This window comes from Silene latifolia, chromosome 3 (genome assembly GCF_048544455.1).
Source record: "Silene latifolia isolate original U9 population chromosome 3, ASM4854445v1, whole genome shotgun sequence".
In the NCBI taxonomy this organism is placed as follows: Eukaryota; Viridiplantae; Streptophyta; class Magnoliopsida; order Caryophyllales; family Caryophyllaceae; genus Silene; species Silene latifolia.
Window position 1 is genome coordinate 124,070,632 of NC_133528.1, and position 17,866 is coordinate 124,088,497.

General features: G+C 38.9%; 1 protein-coding gene across 1 annotated transcript; it reads right to left on the bottom strand.

The window, feature by feature from the left end:
• Positions 1–16,769: 16,769 nt before the first annotated feature.
• On the bottom strand, positions 16,770–17,153 carry LOC141649625 (uncharacterized). Its single transcript, XM_074458309.1, has one exon. The coding sequence runs from the start codon at positions 17,151–17,153 to the stop codon at positions 16,770–16,772; it is 384 nt and encodes a 127-aa protein (XP_074314410.1).
• Between the last annotated feature and the right edge of the window lie 713 nt (positions 17,154–17,866).

The window sequence follows — 17,866 nt, forward strand, 5'->3', positions numbered from 1 at the left end:
TTATTTGGAGCTCGTTTTACGAGGTAGAAAGGGCGTCGTCGATGAAGTATTCTATTAATTATAAATGATATTTAAATTAATGTTTTTTAAGTGAATTCATTTTTATTATTTTAAATGATATTTAAATTAATGTTTTTTAGTGAGTTCATTTTATTAATTTAAATGATATTTAAATTAAAGCCTTTTAAAGTGATTTCAATTTAATTTATTTTGAATTTTATTTTATTGAAAATAAGATAAATAATTGATTTGAAAAATCATTTTATGAGTATATTTGATTTGAAAAGTCATTTATTTTAATTTGTTAATTGATTTGAAAAGTCGATTTTTAAAAGCGAAGAAAACTCGTTTTTAAGCATGTTTTTGAGCTCGATTTTAGCTCGGTTTTTGAGCCCGTTTTCTTTACGACTTGGCACGAATATCGAGTACACTGACCAACCTAAGCCTCTACCCATCCACCCTTGTTCGAACCCCCTATCCATGGCCCAAAAATCCCATCCCAAACAGGCCACAAGCAGCCCGCAAAACACCAATGCAGTCCCCTGTTTTTGCGTGTCAATTCGCGAGCCCAAACCCGCTCCAAACACTACCAAGACCCGTACCCATTAACCCTAACCCATACCCTAGTATCCTACCCATATTATCCTAGCTTAATCACCAAGAAAACCCCCAAAACGAACCCTAGAAACCCCTCCTCAAAGCTGCTGGACAGCAGCTATGTTCAGCTAGCCCGATTTGCCTCCCCTCTCTTTTAACCTATTTTAACTCCTTATAAATACCACCCCTTCACCATACATTCATTCCTCTAAGTTCTCCATACATCCAACCATCACCCACAAGCTTTAAACCTCAGAAACAAACCCTAAACATCCTCCAAAAACCCTAAACAAAACCGACACACAAACTGAAACTGTTTGTGTGTCCTCTTCGAAAACCCTTTCGTTCCTCCATCAAAACTCCATAAAAATTCGAGTTTCTTGTTCCTAATTAACCACATAACATCCATCTACACATTAGATAAAGAATTACGAGCCAAATTGCCCTTGAGAGTACACGAAATCCCTCGAAAAACAGAGTGAAATAACACTCTGTTTTCGCGGTTTCTTCTTGTCTGTCCAGTTCTGTTTGTGCTCGTTTTTCGTGACCATTAACCCAAAACGAACCAGGGTTGCTTTAAGATCCTTGTTATCCTCTCTTTCTAGTTTCCAAAACATCTTTCGGATCGAATTTTCGTCGTGAAACGAGGGAGATATCACTGTTTTAAAATCGCTGTCCAGAAACTTTCCAAAACGCGTGTTGCTTTGTTACTTCGTCGACGACGGCCTCTCGAGATAAAATCTACCATCGATTACGACCCAAGACGGTGTCAACGATACATGTAGGTTGAGGGTGCATCAAATCCCCTTCTCTTCTCTCTTTTTATTTCGTTTTTTATGCCTTTTTTTATTGTCTCTTTTTGTTTGTTTTTCGTTTTAATTATCGTTTGTTTTAAATTAACTATGAAACTAGTTAGTCCGAGTATGAGTTAAAGTACCACCACGAACACCCGCGTTGACTTGAGATGGGAAAAGAAACCGCTCCTTCTGTCGGTCGTACACCCCCGTCTCATTTACATATCCTCGTGTTCAAGGTAGGGCATAAATAAAACAAGTTATCTAACTTCGATCTTCGCTTTCGACCCTCTTCTTGTTTTCGGCCAAATCGATGGACCTTAGGACCCGTTGCATGTTAGTTTAACTTCTGATTGTTAACCTATGACGTAATTAGATGACTTTAAATCAATTTAATAATCTAACTAGACACTTTAGGTGGCTTCGACGTAAGTTATAAAATCAATCGACGATTTCTGTAAATAATTGAATGCATCTATCTCTTTCACCTAATTTCTCGCTAGTATAAGAGTGCGTGATTAGCACCTTCTTATTGACACTCGATGAGTTAAATTAATTAGCGAATTTGACCTAATTAGACCCTTTAGGCCGTGTAGAATGCACCCTGGCGCGACAATCAATCAACATCGTTTTTAACTCGTTTTCTAATTTGTTTTCGATTCCTTTTCGCAATCATTCGATCTAATCAATAAATCTAACTTAGGAACTAGGTTGGCTTTGGTTGGGCCGTGGTTGGCCGTGTGTTTGGCCGTGTGTTTGGCCTTTCCTATTTCGTTTGTTTTTGCATCGTTCGTTCTTTATTTGTTTTATCACTTGTAATTAATTTATGTTTCTTTGAGTCACGTTTTGTAATCTATTTGTAATTAGTTCTCCTTTTTGAGTCAAAACCTTTTCTGAAAACCTTAGTTTTATTTGGTTAGACGGTTGTTCCCAATGCTTGTAGGAGCGTAGTAAACCGCATGTTGTTTAAAGCAACATGGCCCGGTTTATGCTAATGCATGCTTTGGTGCGTAGCCCAATGTCTAATTCGATGGGATTAAGTGAGAGCACGCAATACGAGGAGGGACCCACGGCCGTGTGTCATGTAGGCCGTGAGTCACCTCCCCCATGTGCACGGTTTTCAAGGCCCAATGGCCGTGTGTTTTGTGTCGTGTTTTGAGTTGTATGTAGCAATTGTATTTAGATCGAGTTGTATCTTTAATTTGTTGTTGTGTCGGCATGAAATGCCTGGGTTGTAATAGGTAGATCCCAACGGCTCCCCCATTCCCCCTTAAGCCTTGTTTGCTTTATTTTGTATGTTGTTAGATCAATCAACCCGCATGCTAAATTACAACTTTGACAAAGTTAGTTTAGTTGCATCTAAAACGACATAGAAATTGTTGTCACATGATAGGGTTAAAACAACGTTTGCATATCATACATCGTACGTAGCTATGACCTTGTTTGAAATCCGACACTTGACTTAGTAGAGGCCGTTATCGACGGGCGGGGTTGGGTGTCCTTATGGGCTTCCCAACACGTACCCTCACCCCTTACTCAAGATCTATGGTTTGTGGATCCGTCTAAATACCATTGGATTACGAGAGTCATTCAAATCGAGTGATATAGGGTACAAGTCTTTATCTTTAATCACTCGTAGTCGATGGGCTTTATGCTTTTCGATGAAAGGTGTAAAGTTGACTTGAACGGTTCCAAGTTCCCAAAAAACTTGGTGGCGACTCTAATATGTCTTAATTCGATTCGAAAGAACCTCGAGTCGATTATGTCAGGTGTGGATCCCTCGGACGCAGTTCCCGAGGGCCTTGTCCACAAAATGATATTTAAATTATGTTTTTTAGGTAAATTCAATTTATTTTATTTTATTTTGAATTTATTTTCCCAAGTTTATTTTATTGAAAATAAAATAAATAATTGATTTGAAAAATCATTTTATGAGTATATTTGATTTGAAAAGTCATTTATTTTAATGGGTTAATTGATTTGAAAAATCGATTTGAAAATCGAAAAGAACTCGTTTTGAACACTTGTTTTTGAGCTCGATTTTAGCTCGGTTTTTGAGCCCGTTTCCTTTACGAATTGGCACGAATCTCGAGTACATTAACCAACCTAAGCCTCTACCCATCCACCCTTGTTCGAACCCCCCATACCATGGCCCAAATTCTCGTCCCAAACAACCCCAACCAGCCCACGCATAAACCGAGCAGCCCCTGTTTTGGCAGCTCAATTCCCGAGCCCAAACCCGCTCCAAACACTACCAAGACCCGTACCCATTAACCCTAACCCATACCCTAGTATCCTACCCATATTATCCTAGCTTAATCACCAAGAAAACCCCCCTCAAACCCTCACAAAAACGGCTGGACAGCAGCCATACGGGATGAAGCCCGATTGCCCCTCCCTCTCTTTTAACCTACTTTAACTCCTTATAAATACCACCCCTTCACCATACATTCATCCCTCTAAGTTCTCCATACATCCAACCATCACCCACAAGCTTTAAACCTCAGAAACAAACCATAAACATCCTTCAAAAACCCTAAACAAAACCGACACACAAACTGAAACTGTTTGTGTGTCCTCTTCGAAAACCCATTCGTTCCTCCATCAAACCTCCATAAAAACTCGAGTTTCTTGTTCCTAATTAACCACATAACATCCATCTACACATTAGACAAAGATTTACGAGCCAAATTGCCCTTGAGAGTAGGGGTGAGCAAAAATATACGAAACGGTTTTAATATACGGATACGATACGATATACGGTTTCAATTAAACGAATTTCCGTATATACGATACGGATTTCCGTATATACGATACGGTTTTCCAAAAACCGTATCGTATCCGGGTCGGGCAAAAACAAAACCGGGTATACGGTTTCTGATACGGTTTTTGAAAAGAAATAAAAAAACCAAAAATATCTTACAAAAACTAAATAATTTAACCAAAATCACTTTAACTTGTCCACTTTCTTTTTCCCAAATGCATTTGTATAATGAATATTGAAATTTTGATTATTTTAATATGTAACATATTATTAAATTTAAGTTAGAATGTACCGGTTTTATCGCGTATGTAATAAATTGAACAAGAAACAACTGAAATCCGTATCCGGGTATACGAAAACCGGATATACGGAAAAACCGGGTATACGAAAACCGGGTATACGGTTAAACCGGGTCGGATCCGTATCTACAAAATTGTGAATTTAAAAACCGTATACCCGGTACGGTTTTCAAAACCGTATCGGGTATACGGTTTTGCTCAGCCCTACTTGAGAGTACACGAAATCCCTCGAAAAACAGAGTGAAATAACACTCTGTTTTCGCGGTTTCTTCTTGTCTGTCCAGTTCTGTTTGTGCTCGTTTTTCGTGCCCAATAACCCAAAACGAGCAGGGGTTGCTTTAAGATCCCTGTTCTCCTCTCTTTCTAGTTTCCAAAACATCTTTTAAATCGAATTTTCGTCGTGAAACGAGGGAGATATCACTGTTTTAAAATCGCTGTCCAGAAAGTTTCCAAAACGCGTGTTTGCTTTATTCTTCGTCGACGACGGCCTCTCGAGATAAAATCTACCATCGATTACGACCCAAGACGGTGTCAACGATACATGTAGGTTGAGGGTGCATCAAATACCTTTCTCTCTCCTTTTTTTATTTCGTTTTTTTATGCTTTTTTTTATAGTTTGTTTTTTGTTTGTTTTCGTTTTGTTTATCGTTTGTTTTAATTAACTATGAAATTAGTTAGTCCGAGTATGAGTTAAAGTACCGCCATGAACACCCGCGTTGACTTGAGATGGGAAAATAAACCGCTACTTTAGTCGGTCGTACACCCCCGTCTCATTTACATATCCTCGTGTTCAAGGTAGGGCATAAATAAAACAATTATCTAACTTCGCTCTTCGCTTTTGACCCCTTTGTTATTTCGGCCAAATCGACATACCCTTGGACCCGTTGTATGTTAGTTTAACCTCTGATTGTTAACCTATGACATATTTAGATGACTTTAATTTAATTCAATAACCTAATTAGACACGATAGGTGGCTTCGACGTAAGTTATAAAATCAATCGACGATTCTGTAAACAATTGAACGCATCTTTCTTATCACTTGATTTCTCGCTAGCATAGGAGTGCGTGATTAGCACCTTCCTATTAAAACTCGACGAGTAAGCTTTAATCTTATTATATCTAACCTAATTAGACCCTTTAGGCCGTGTAGAACACACCCTTGCGCGACAATCAATCAACATCGTTTCTAACTCGTTTTCTAACTTGTTTCTTATCCCTTTTCGCAATCATTCGATCTAACCAATGAATCTAACTTAGGAACTAGGTTGGCCTTGTCCACAAAACTATACAAGGATCTTACCCTCGACACGACGAACTCAATGGTGTAAAGAACGTGACGATCCGACAACCTTAGCCCTTGGGATTTGATAGTAACGCGATGACGGAGACAACATAACTTCTTTTCTCTTTGAAGGGTTTTTAGAAAAAAGTAAAAGTGATGAATAAAGTGACGGAAACATTTAAATATGAATCACGTGTTATTAACAAATCCCGTCAAAAATAACCCGTAAAAGTAACTTACTCGATCGAGTAAGTAACTTACTCGATCGAGTACCCATCAGACAGACTACTGTTTCGTATAAAAACATACTTACTCGACAGAGTAAGCCCCACTCGATAGAGTACCCATAGACATAGAAAACCGTAGTATTATAGGAATAATTTGAGGTATGAGAACTGTTAGAGAAAGAGTGCCCTGGATATAGGAATGGTTGTAGTTATTGAGGTTATAGTTAGTTATCGTTAACATGTAGCGGTGATGAGGAGTATGGAAAGTATAGCAAAGGACCTAGTATTAGTGAGTTACGAGAACGTAACATTTATCTTAGGAGGAGTAGGATGCGACAAAGAGAGTTTGATGGTCATACATGTTGCAGTATATTTGGAAGTTTGATATATTTGAAGTTTGAGTCTTGGTGGAGAATAAAGGATGGATTTGTATTGTGATTGATATTATTAAAGGTCCTGACAGTGCTGGTAGTAGTATAACGTTTATGGGTGTGAGTAAACTTCGACAGTGTTGATAGTTTGGGTGAGGATGTTTACGGGTATGAGTAAACTTCGAGGACAAAGTTCATTTTAAGAGTGGTAGAATGTAACATTCCGTTTGGTGGTTGATCTCGCTTGGTGAATTGTCTTGATATTGGATTTGCTAATGGATGACATGTTAGTAAGACGGATCTAGCGGAGTTTGTGGATGGTATTCGGTAGTGTATAGAGTTAGTATCGAGAGGCTATAATGTAGTTGATACGATATCGTGAGCCATGTTGTGGAGGTAGTCATAGTTGGTGGATTGCGTTTTAGGAGTTTATGTTTTATAGGTTATGTTTGAACTTCAGGGACGAAGTTCGATTTTAAGGAGGGAAGACTGTAATACTACGGTTTTATGTGATGTTGGGTACTCTATTGAATAAGGCTTACTCTGTCGAGTAAGTGAGTTTTGGTGTCAAAACAGTGTACTGCTGATGGGTACTCGATCGAGTAAGTGGGTTACTCGATGGAGTAGGGGACACTCGATCGAGTAAGTGACGTACTCGATCGAGTAAGTCGGTTTTACGGGTTATTTCGCCAGGTTTTGATAGCAACGCGAGGATGTTATATAAATTTATTTTATCAACTCCTTTTACTTTTTCACTATTTTCTAAACTCTTTACACAAAAGAAAAGTTACGTAGTCTCTCCTCCTCTCATTGCTATTGTGTTCTTTACGCCGTTGAGACCGTCGCATCGTGAGTAAGATTCTAGTATGATTTTTATATCGTTTCATTGTTTTTGATTGAAACCCTAATTGGGTATTTTGGGGGATTTTGGGAGTATGGTGATTGTTAGATAGTAATTATGTGATTATAGAAGGTGGTTTCGTAGAGGAGCAGTTTTGAATAGCTGATTTGTGACGATTTTGGTGATTTGCCTTTCCAGGTAGGGTTTCCCTACTCGGTTATTGATTACATGGTATTTGATAGTTGATTGATGATGGTTGTGATTTTGTTGATCTTTATCATATTGGTTTTGTAATTGGTAATTGTTGTTGTATAATTGGTTGGATGTGTTTGTATGTGGTTCGTGAGGCGCGTCCTTGGCTGAGTGGAGTCACTTGCGGGAGTGGCTTCACGCCCTTGATTCGCCCCTTGTGGAACCTGCCACAAGAGAGGATGTGCACATGAAGGAATTTGGGTTTTCGCTCGGAGTTAATGAGCGGGGTTTGGTGGGAACGGCTGCGGTCCCCCACTGGCGGTGTAAAATATCTGTTGCGATGGATATTCTGGCAGGGCTACACACTTTAGTGTATAGTCAGGTGTGTGGAGATGTGACGGAGTTGAATGATCATATGTGTTGTTATATTGTTTATCTTATATTGTGTAATTAGTAACTGACCCCGTTAATTGTTTTAAAAACTATGGTGATCCATTCGGGGATGGTGAGCAGTTATTGAGCAGATATGAGATGGATTGCTTGAGGGATAGCTGGGATGGAGTCATCACGTGTCATTAGAGTTTTCCACTTTCTCTTGAACTTATATTTCTTTTCAGTTGGTTTGATATTTTGGAACAGATGTATCTACTTTTCAGTTTTGGGATTTTGTTTATGTAATCACTTAAACTCATTTATTTAAGTATGTTCTTTTATGGCGAATTTGATATATATTGCCTCGGGTAACCGAGATGGTAGCACTTCCATGCATTAGGTGGTCTTGGTAAGGCACCTTGTTGTATGGGGGTGTTACATTTATGGCATGTTTAAAGTTTCTTAATTGTAATTATGATTGTGAGGCTATTGTAATGGTTGTATATTGTTGGATGAAGTAAGGTTGGATGTGGCGGAGAAGTGTTATTTAGCCAGGAGGTGTTTGTGGGACATCGACCTTGCACCTTGAGATCGCTACTTGGAGGGACCCACCCCCAAGGAGGATGTGCAGATTAATGGTCCGAGTTGATGTGTTCGTGTTACGATGCGAACTCGGTATTCCGTGTTGTGATGCGGGTACCTCGGGTCACGATCCGGCGGTTGGTGACGGTGTTGCGATGCTGTCATCGGGATTGTGGAGATGAGGGAGTGGATTTTAGAGGTGGTTGAACGAGTTTGGGATATGTGATGAGTCATGATATGGATAATTGAGTGACATGTGCCATTTGGGTTTCTATGTGATTAATTGTATTATTAGAGCTGACGTTTTATGTTTTAAAAATATATGTGGTGAACCATATGATATTTCAGATCATATGGGGAGAAGTTTGATTGACAGGTTGGATATGCGTATTGGATGGTAGAGGCATGGGGGACGTCGACACTTAGCGTGTCATCACCTAGCTTCAGTCGAGTCTTGATACCTTACTTTTAGTACTTTTATATTTGGCTATGTAACTATTGGGCCCTAAGGCATTACACTTGGTTTGTATAACTTAATTATGCTTCTTTAACTTTAAACTTATCTATCAATAAATCTGTTACAAATATGTTGTCTCGTTTCCATTTCCTTGGGAAACCAAGAAGTGTGACACTCCCAAGTGCTAGGAAGGCCTAGCTAAAGGCTTCCCGGTGTTTGGGGGTGTTGCAACATCTTACATTTCTTTGGACAAGCTGAAAATAAGAAAGGTCGGTGAACATTCAAATCATATTGAGCTTGAGTGCAAACTGAAGTGGCGCAATCAATTTTAGAAGAGAATAATGGCAAACTAGAATCATAAGAAATGACGGTGTTTGGTATTTTGAGGATTTGAGTATCAGCAATAATACTGAAGTTGTCATATATGGAGAACGTGCTCGAACTCGCATCTAGAGCAAGAGGCTTAACAATGTTGATATCTAAAGGAGGCAAGTCGTCATTCATGGCAACCATATTTTGATAAGATTGTCGATGGATCCTTAGCCGGAAATTTCCCCCACCCTTCTTGGAGAACTCAAGAATGAATGACTTATCAGACACGTACTCGTTCTTCTTTAAGTTAGTGCACAAACCCATGCCACGATTATTTTGAGCATTCTTCATCTCAATAACCACACTCTCGTTAACCTCTATACTCTTATCCAGTTTTAAGTCATGATTATTTTTTGGAACATCTATCACCTCTATCTTCACAGTCTCACGATCCCTAACACTTAAACATGGACATCTAACATGTGAATCATACCTATTATACATAAAATTAGACTAATCTATCCTAGAAAAAACGTGACACTCGGCATTAGTGTACGACACTCATACGAAGATAAATCGACACAAACAATTCTAATTCATGCGATCTAAATCAAATCTAATTAATTAATTCTAAATAATTAAATTAAACATGTGAATAAGACATATGAATCAAATTAAATTGACTATTCTAGTCATAAATTCGAAACATGGGACTATGGGCAAATAATCAATTCTTGACATAATTATTTCATAATTACAATAAAACAAGTCAAAAATAAAAAAAACATGTGAATTAAATGAATTAAACATACAAGATAATCAAATTGACATGCTTAGACAATCAAAGATTCAAACTTAAGAAATTGAAATAAATCAAAGTCATATATTTGGTTAACATACTTGAACTCATCCAATTACGACAAGGTTAAAACAATTAAGTCAATTAAATTGATTAAACATAATAAAATCGTCATGTGATAAACATAGAATAATTCTTATCCTAACAGAAAACAAAATCCACACACAGAGGCCATCCATTCGGCACATCCTAATTACTACTAATCCCATTGTCCTTCATTTAATATCCACAAGATAATAAACATCGTTTATTAACATAGATAAATTGATTTAATTCTGTCCGAATCCAAACACGAGGATATGTAAACGAGCAAGGCATGTTGATCACCTCGGACAAATTAAGCCTTTTAAACTCGAGTCAACGCGGGTGTTGGAATAGTACTTTAATTCGTACTCGTATCTATATTAATTATTTCATAATTAACAATTTACACGATAAAAATACGATATAATAAACATAATTAAAAGACAGAATTAAAAGGGAGAAACGAGGATTTTTATTGCACCCTCAACCTACGTGTATCGTTGACAAAGTCTTGTGTCGTAATCGACAGTAGATCTTGTCTCGAGGGGCCGTCTTCGATGAATACAAATTAATTTGCAAACACGTTTATTAAACTCGGACACCCTTTTTCAAACTCGAATTTCTCTCTTGTTTCTTAACCAATTTTCAATTGGAAAGATGTTTTGGAATCGTGGTGGAATTTAGATTTGTAATATGCAAACAAATAAGGGTTGTTTTGATGGTATGTGCACTTAAATCGAGGCAAAACGGGGCCTGGCCGCGTAGGAAGAAACGCGAAAAACAGAGTGTAGAACACTCGGTTTTTCGTGCCAACTCGTGGCTTGCTTTGGGTTTGATTTCGAGTTGGTGAACCTCTTTCAAGGGGTTTTTAAGGTCGTATATATAGGCACGAGAATGGTTGAAATAGAGTTGTGGTGTTGAGATTTCATCTTAATCTTAATGGTACGACTATGGAAGGTTTCTAGCTGATGTAGGAGTCTATTCACGATAGTTTTCTTCCAGAATAAGGTAATGGGTGTGAATGGATATCGAATAGGAAACATCGAAAGATTTGTTGCAGGTTTTTGGAAAATGTATGTCATACGGTTATGGAAGGAACTTGGCTCGGTTTTATGGAGATTATATGAAGCTTGGGGATCAAGGAAAGGTACATGATAGGTTTTTAAGTGGTGGCTTGAAGGGTGGTTCGTGGTTTGAGCCATGGTGCACGAAAGGGGAACCGAAACAGGGACAGGGACCCCCTGTTTTGCGCGTTGCTTGGGGCAGATTTTGAGGGGGATTCAGGTGGGTTTGGTTGCTGGTCTTGGTGGACTACGTGCATGGGGTTAGGCCTAGCATGGTGGGTTAGCATTTAGGCGAGGCTAGGTGAGGGGTTGGGTTTGGTCTGAGTCGAATTGGAGGGTGCGAGGCGGGTTGCTGAACACGGGTTTGGGGGTGACTGGCTGAGCTTAAGACAAGATTTTGATTGGGTAAAAGGCCATGGATTGGGTTGGGCAATGGTGGGATTTGAACATGGGTTGGAGGGGAAGATATTGGGTCAAAATTGCATCGAAATTCGAGTCCAAAACGAGCTTCCAAAAAGCTCAAAATCAAGTTAGAAATCGCGTATAAAACCGTCTTAAAATCGAGTTTTTCAAATACGATTTATAAAACAATTTAAACTTCCAAAATGATTTTTCAAATCAATTACTATTTTATTTTTAATAAAATAAGTTCATAAAATAAATTCAAATTAAATAAATAAAATGAATTTAAAAAAACATTTAATTTAAATATCATTTATATTAAATAAAACGAATTAAAGCGTTTGAATTAAATATCATTAATAAAACAGTTCATCGACCACGCTGACACGCCTAAAACGTCGCTATTTAAGACGGCCAAATTAACAATTTATATACCACAATACGTACTAATTAATACTAATTATAAACTAGTAAAGTAGCAAGTAATGGGATCGAACCCAAGAGAAGGGGGGGTTTTGCAATGGTGAAATCAAGAGAGCAATTAGAACAATTGTGACAAATTAACAACAAGTATGTAAAAAGAGGGGTTGTTTTGGTTGGTTTTCAAAGACAAAAGGAAATTCAAACAAGAGTGAACAACAAGTAATCAATCAAACAAGTTTTAAGATGGAAATTTATCAAGTTTAAGAGAGACTTTATCCGACTCAATAAAGTGAGGCACTTTAGTTGATAAAACAACTCAATCAATCCTTCTAATTAACATTATCACCTTATTGTGGAGATTATTCTCCTAAATCTCCTTAATAATGGTCAAATGACAAGGAAATCACACTTAATCAAATAACCCAACTTATTAATCCTACCAAGTAGAAATCACATACATTGGTTAAATTAATAAGAAGATAAAAGCATTAGAGATTCAACAAGGGTAATTAGACACAATGAAATCACGATTAATGCCTAATTACAAGTTAATCCTTTACTTGCTAATTAAGCCAAGAAGAAATCACATTCATTAGCATAATAACAAGGTGTTGCAAAGATGATATTACAAGGAAATCACACTTAATAATCCCAACAACAATAAATTAAGGAACTTGATTAATTAAGCAATAAGGAAATCACACTTAATTACTCAATGTAAACAAGGATTCCAAAATTCAAACAATAAACACAAAGGATTAACAATGATAATGAAAATTAAGGAAAGATTAAGGAGTCTTACAACCAAAAGATTACACCTTTGAGTCGGATTAAGAAAGGGAGATTAGTTCTCCATAGTAGATCTAACCCAATCAAAAAGATGAATAATTCCAAAAATTACAACTTGATTAATTATAGTGAGCATAAGATGTCTTAACCTAGAGGAAAACATCCTATATATAGTCTAACATAACCTAATAACCATGGGCTTAACATAGGAAAAGGCCGTAATACAAAACGGCACGAAACCCAGAAAAGTCGCACCGTGCGAATTCTGGAGTCTGGAAATTCGCACGGTGCGAGAAGTGGCCTGGAGTGCGCTTTTCAATCGTTGCTTGCTTGATCCTTGGAAGGCTTTCTCATGATGTTTCTTCAATGCTTGTTCTTCACTCTTACTTTGATGCTTCTCTTGGTCTCTTGGCACCTCATTCTTCACTAGAAAACCATGCTAAATGATAAAACACTCGGGATTGGTCAAATAACGTTAAGATTGTCAAAAACCGTTACCAAATGCTATCAAATGAGCTCCAAATGATGCCAAAAAATGTAGAAATAGGAGCTCATCAAACACACTTAGCCCTTTTCTCGTCCCAAGCAAACTAAAGTAAAGAAAATCACCGCTAGGCTAATAGAACCGCATGGGCATGCTCCTAATTCCCCTCTCTTCTCTCACACTTCCTTCTTATATCATCCCTCTTCTAAACACATGGTCACTTTTCGTCAAAGCTTCAACATAATGAGTAAGTGACCCAAAATCCTCCAAAGCTTACCTCTCTTCCCTCACTCGCCCTCCTTATGCCATCCCTCATTCTAAGATGATCCTAGTCCACCGATTCTTCATCACTCACAACAACTCTCCTTATTTCTCCCCCTTATCACTCCGCTCACTTCAAACCCAAGGCCACCTTAGTCATCAAAGCATCTCTTAACACATTAATTAGGCAACCTCAATTTCCTCCAAAATAATTCTAAAATCATCCATTCAAAACAACACTACTCACTTCTTCATTCACCAAGTGTATCAAGCGCTAATTAAAGATTCGGCTTCCAACACCCCCCACTTAGCCTTGACACACTTCTATCATACCCTTCCGGCCTTCTAGAGATCCACCAATTATGCCACCACCATCAAAAGTAAGTAGTCATATATGTGACATGATTTCACGGCTTCAAAGAGTCAACAAGATTTTCCAATTTTTCCAATTCTCTCATTTTGCCTAAACCGCCCTTTCGGGTTTTCGGTTTAGCTCTTTTCCTCACCTCTACTCTCGTGGCTCGCACTCTTTTTTTTCATTTTGCCCGGATTGCCCTTCCGGGTTTTCACTCCGGCCTCGGCCACTTTCCCACTTTTGCCTAGGATGCCCTTTCGGGTTTTCATCCTAGCCGGGTTTTCTTCTTCTTTTCTTTCTTTTTCTTTTCCTTTTTTTTCTTTCTCTTTTTTTTTTTTGAATTGAAATACGATGCATGAAATGAATATATTACAATATATACATGATATTACCAACTCATGTCCACCCCACACTTAATTCTTCACTTTGTCCCCAAAGTGTGAGGTGAACACCCTAAACTCACTCAAGAGTGTGAGCTTGAGGCACCTCCATTTCCCGGAGGTCCTCCCCTTCTTCTTGATTCCCTTTTTCTTCGAAATCTAGCCATCTCGGCTCTTGTTTCATCCACTTGAGTCTCACCATAGCCTTGGTATTGGGTGGGGAATTGTTGCATGTGTTGGGCATTCATGGCCGCCACCATATCAAAAGTTGCATTTTGGACATAACGCACTTCCTCCATGTCCTCTTGGTAGTGGTGGTAGCGGTTCTAGGTGATTCCCCACCGGGCATTCTCCGTGAGTTAAATTTGGGAGAGAGTGGACTCAAGGTTTGTTACACGGTCTGTGACATCCGATTGCCATGCTTGGAAAGCTGGGTAGTTGAATTGTGGTTCTATGAAGGGATGTTGTTGTGGTGGTTCTTGTGGCATGTGAGGTGGAGTGAAGTGGGGTTCATTAAAAGGAGCATTTGGCATTGGTTCATCAAAAGGTGCATCAACATGTGGCATGTCACCATAAGTTAGAGCTCCCCCTCCCCATTGTGGTTGCTCTCCACCTTCCTCATTGTCGGGTTCAACTACATGAGCTCTATCAACCCAATGGTCCACAAACTCGTCATCGGGGGGCATGTAAAAGTCTTGGCCACTTCCCCAACTCAAGGGTGAGTTGGGGGGACGGGGTAAGTACATGTAATACTTGTAGTTCTTGCCACCCATGCACCAAATAACCAAGGGGGCGATTCGGTCCACAACCTCAAGCATGTTTGCTTTTGTCAAGAATTTGTAGTCCATGAGGCAACTACCCTCAAGTGTCCGTGCATTAGGTGGGAACGGTACACCCGTCTTTGCCACAATCATCTCAATCATACCCCCGATAAAATGGTTCCCTTTGGTTCTTTTTGTAACTCGAGGCAAACTTTCACAAACAAATCAACCCAATCCGGTATCCCCTTCCCCTCCGGGGTCATGGACCAAAGACATTGTAATTGGAGGTAGTTCATCTTGGTGGGTTCGGTCATGACCAAAAAGTTTGTGTTTATATCTCGGCTCAATATGCGCAAAATGGGGTGGAGAAGGGTTGTGTTCTTTGAATTCCCGTGCCTCACATCCCCCGTAATGTTGTTCCAAAATTCACTCATTTTTTTCTTGTCAAGGGGTTCATTTACGGGGGCTTTAGTAATGTGGAGGGCCTCTCTCACTTGGTCATAAGTTAATGTATGGACAAGTCGACATGCCCGGAACTTGATTCCCGGGGTTCTATCCCTCCCCAACTTTACTTTCTCCAAGGTAGAGAGAAATTCAAAGGTAACACCTCTTTGGGTGTGCGCGGCTTGCCCAATAATCGACTCTAGGTCGACCTTCTCTAGGAGCATTCGGGTCATGGGAAGCATTCCCAACCCGATAAGAACATTTTGATCAAGAAATTTGGTTTGTGCTACGGTCGACAAAGATGCAAACTTTTTCCAATTTTGGAGGGCTTTGTCACGGAGGCTCTTCTTTCCCGAGTACTCATTATCGTCAAAAGCCGAGGCTCCCTTGGGTCCTTGTGAGGATGAAGCCTCGGAAGCCTTATCTTTTCCCATTGTACAACAATTTTTTTCAGAAAAGAACAAGTTTGAAAAGAATTTTTTGGTTGAGGCAAATGAACAAACACCTAGTATGCACTAAAAGAATGATGTGCTAACTAGTTTTTTATTGAATGTAAAGCACCTCACAAGTTAGAAATTGTTTAAGGGCTAGAAATAACAACAATCTAACCACAAATTTTCGACTTTCACTATGCAAATTTCGAAAATTTGGTAACTTGAAATGACAAGAATAAGAATAAGGTGTATACCTCCCTTTTGATTCTTGTAAATGTTGTTAGATGATGAATATTACACAAGAATGCTCCAATTAGTCCCTTTAATCCAATTGCAAACCCAAAATCTTCAAATCTTGAATCAACAAAACCCTAAGACGATTTCTTGTGACTGAAACGGGTCGATTTTACTGCAAATTTTCGCCCAAATTGATGTTGGGTGATGAAAATTGATGAATCTTGGAAGTTAAATGCTTGAAATTGATGATTTGTGAAGGGTTTGAAGGTTGATTTTGAGTGGGTTAGGGTTAGGATGAGGAAAGGAAATGAAGATTATGAGAATTGGGGAAGAACAAAAGGTGATATGAAGGAGAGCACGAGCGATTTTTCTGGGTTACTCGATTTCTCGCACGGTGCAAAAAATGGGGTTTGAAAACTCGCACCGTGCGAGGTTACTGCTGCACTCGCTCGTTTTGTGCTCCAATTCTTCAACTTAGCCAATTCTTTTACACATATTTCTTCTTTCCTTTCTTCACGCATGCCCTTGAGTTGGTATCTTATACACTAACACACACATTAAAACATCCTAACATGCCAAAACATTAATGAAAATGCAAGTGAATTAATTTATAATGCAATAACTAAATGATGCAATTAATTTAAACATGCAAAAATGCAATGAAAACAATGAAATGCGGAAATTAAATATGCAAGGGGAGAAATATTTACAAACTTTTGCCGTTTATTTAACGTTGATGGCTCGACAAAGTTGCATCTTCATTAATTTTCATAAATTGGATCAACAAGGTGTAGTGTTCCCACTTCACCCATTTCAATTCCTTCATGATAGTGCTTGAGCCTTTGATCGTTCACTTTTAGAACTTTCCCGGACTTTAAGCATTTGATCTCGATTGCTACATATGGAAAAACACGAACCACCTCATATGGTCCCATCCATCTAGACCTCAATTTTCCCGAGAAAAGTCTAAGCCGATTTTGAGAAAGTAAGACTTTCTCTCCCACTTGGAACACTCTTCTTGAAATCATTTTATCATGCCATGCTCTTGTTCTTGCCTTGTAAATGGAAGCATTCTCATAAGCATCATTCCGAATTTCTTCCAATTCTTGGAGTTGAAGTTTCCTATGAAGTCCCGCTTCACTCATTTGAAAGTTGAATGATTTGACCGCCTAATAAGCCCTATGTTCAAGCTCCACGGGTAAATGACATGGTTTTCCAAAAATTAAGCGGTAAGGTGACATCCGGATTAGTGTTTTGTAGGCCGTGCGATATGCCCACAAAGCATCATCCAACCTCAAACTCCAATCCTTGCGGTCGGGATTCACCGTCTTTTCAAGGATAGCCTTGATCTCTCTATTAGAAACCTCGGCTTGACCGTTGGTTTGAGGGTGATAGGCGGTGGATACCTTGTGAATTACCCCATACTTTTTGAGTAGAGCTCAAATAGCTTTGTTGCAAAAGTGAGTTCCACGGTTGCTTACCAAGGCTTTTGGAAAACAAAATCGAGAGAAGATGTTGGTTTTGATGAATTCTCCAACTACCTTTGCATCATCGGTCTTGGTGGCCTTAGCCTCCACCCACTTGGAGACGTAGTCCACCGCCAAAAGTATATAAATGTTACCACAAGATGCAGGAAATGGTCCCATGAAGTCAATGCCCCATACATCGAATATTTCACAATAGATCATGGGAGTTTGTGGCATTTCTCCTCTTCTTAAAATGTTGCCAACTCTTTGGCATCTATCATATGTCTTCACCATAGCATGAGCATCCCGGAATAGTGTGGGCCAAAAGAAACCGCTTTCCAAGACTTTCCTAGCCGTTTTCTTGGCTCCAAAATGCCCACCACAAGCATATT

Excerpts from the sequence above, each read along its gene's own strand:
- LOC141649625 (XM_074458309.1), bottom strand. The coding sequence starts at position 17,153 with ATGAGTGAAGCGGGACTTCATAGGAAACTTCAACTCCAAGAATTGGAA.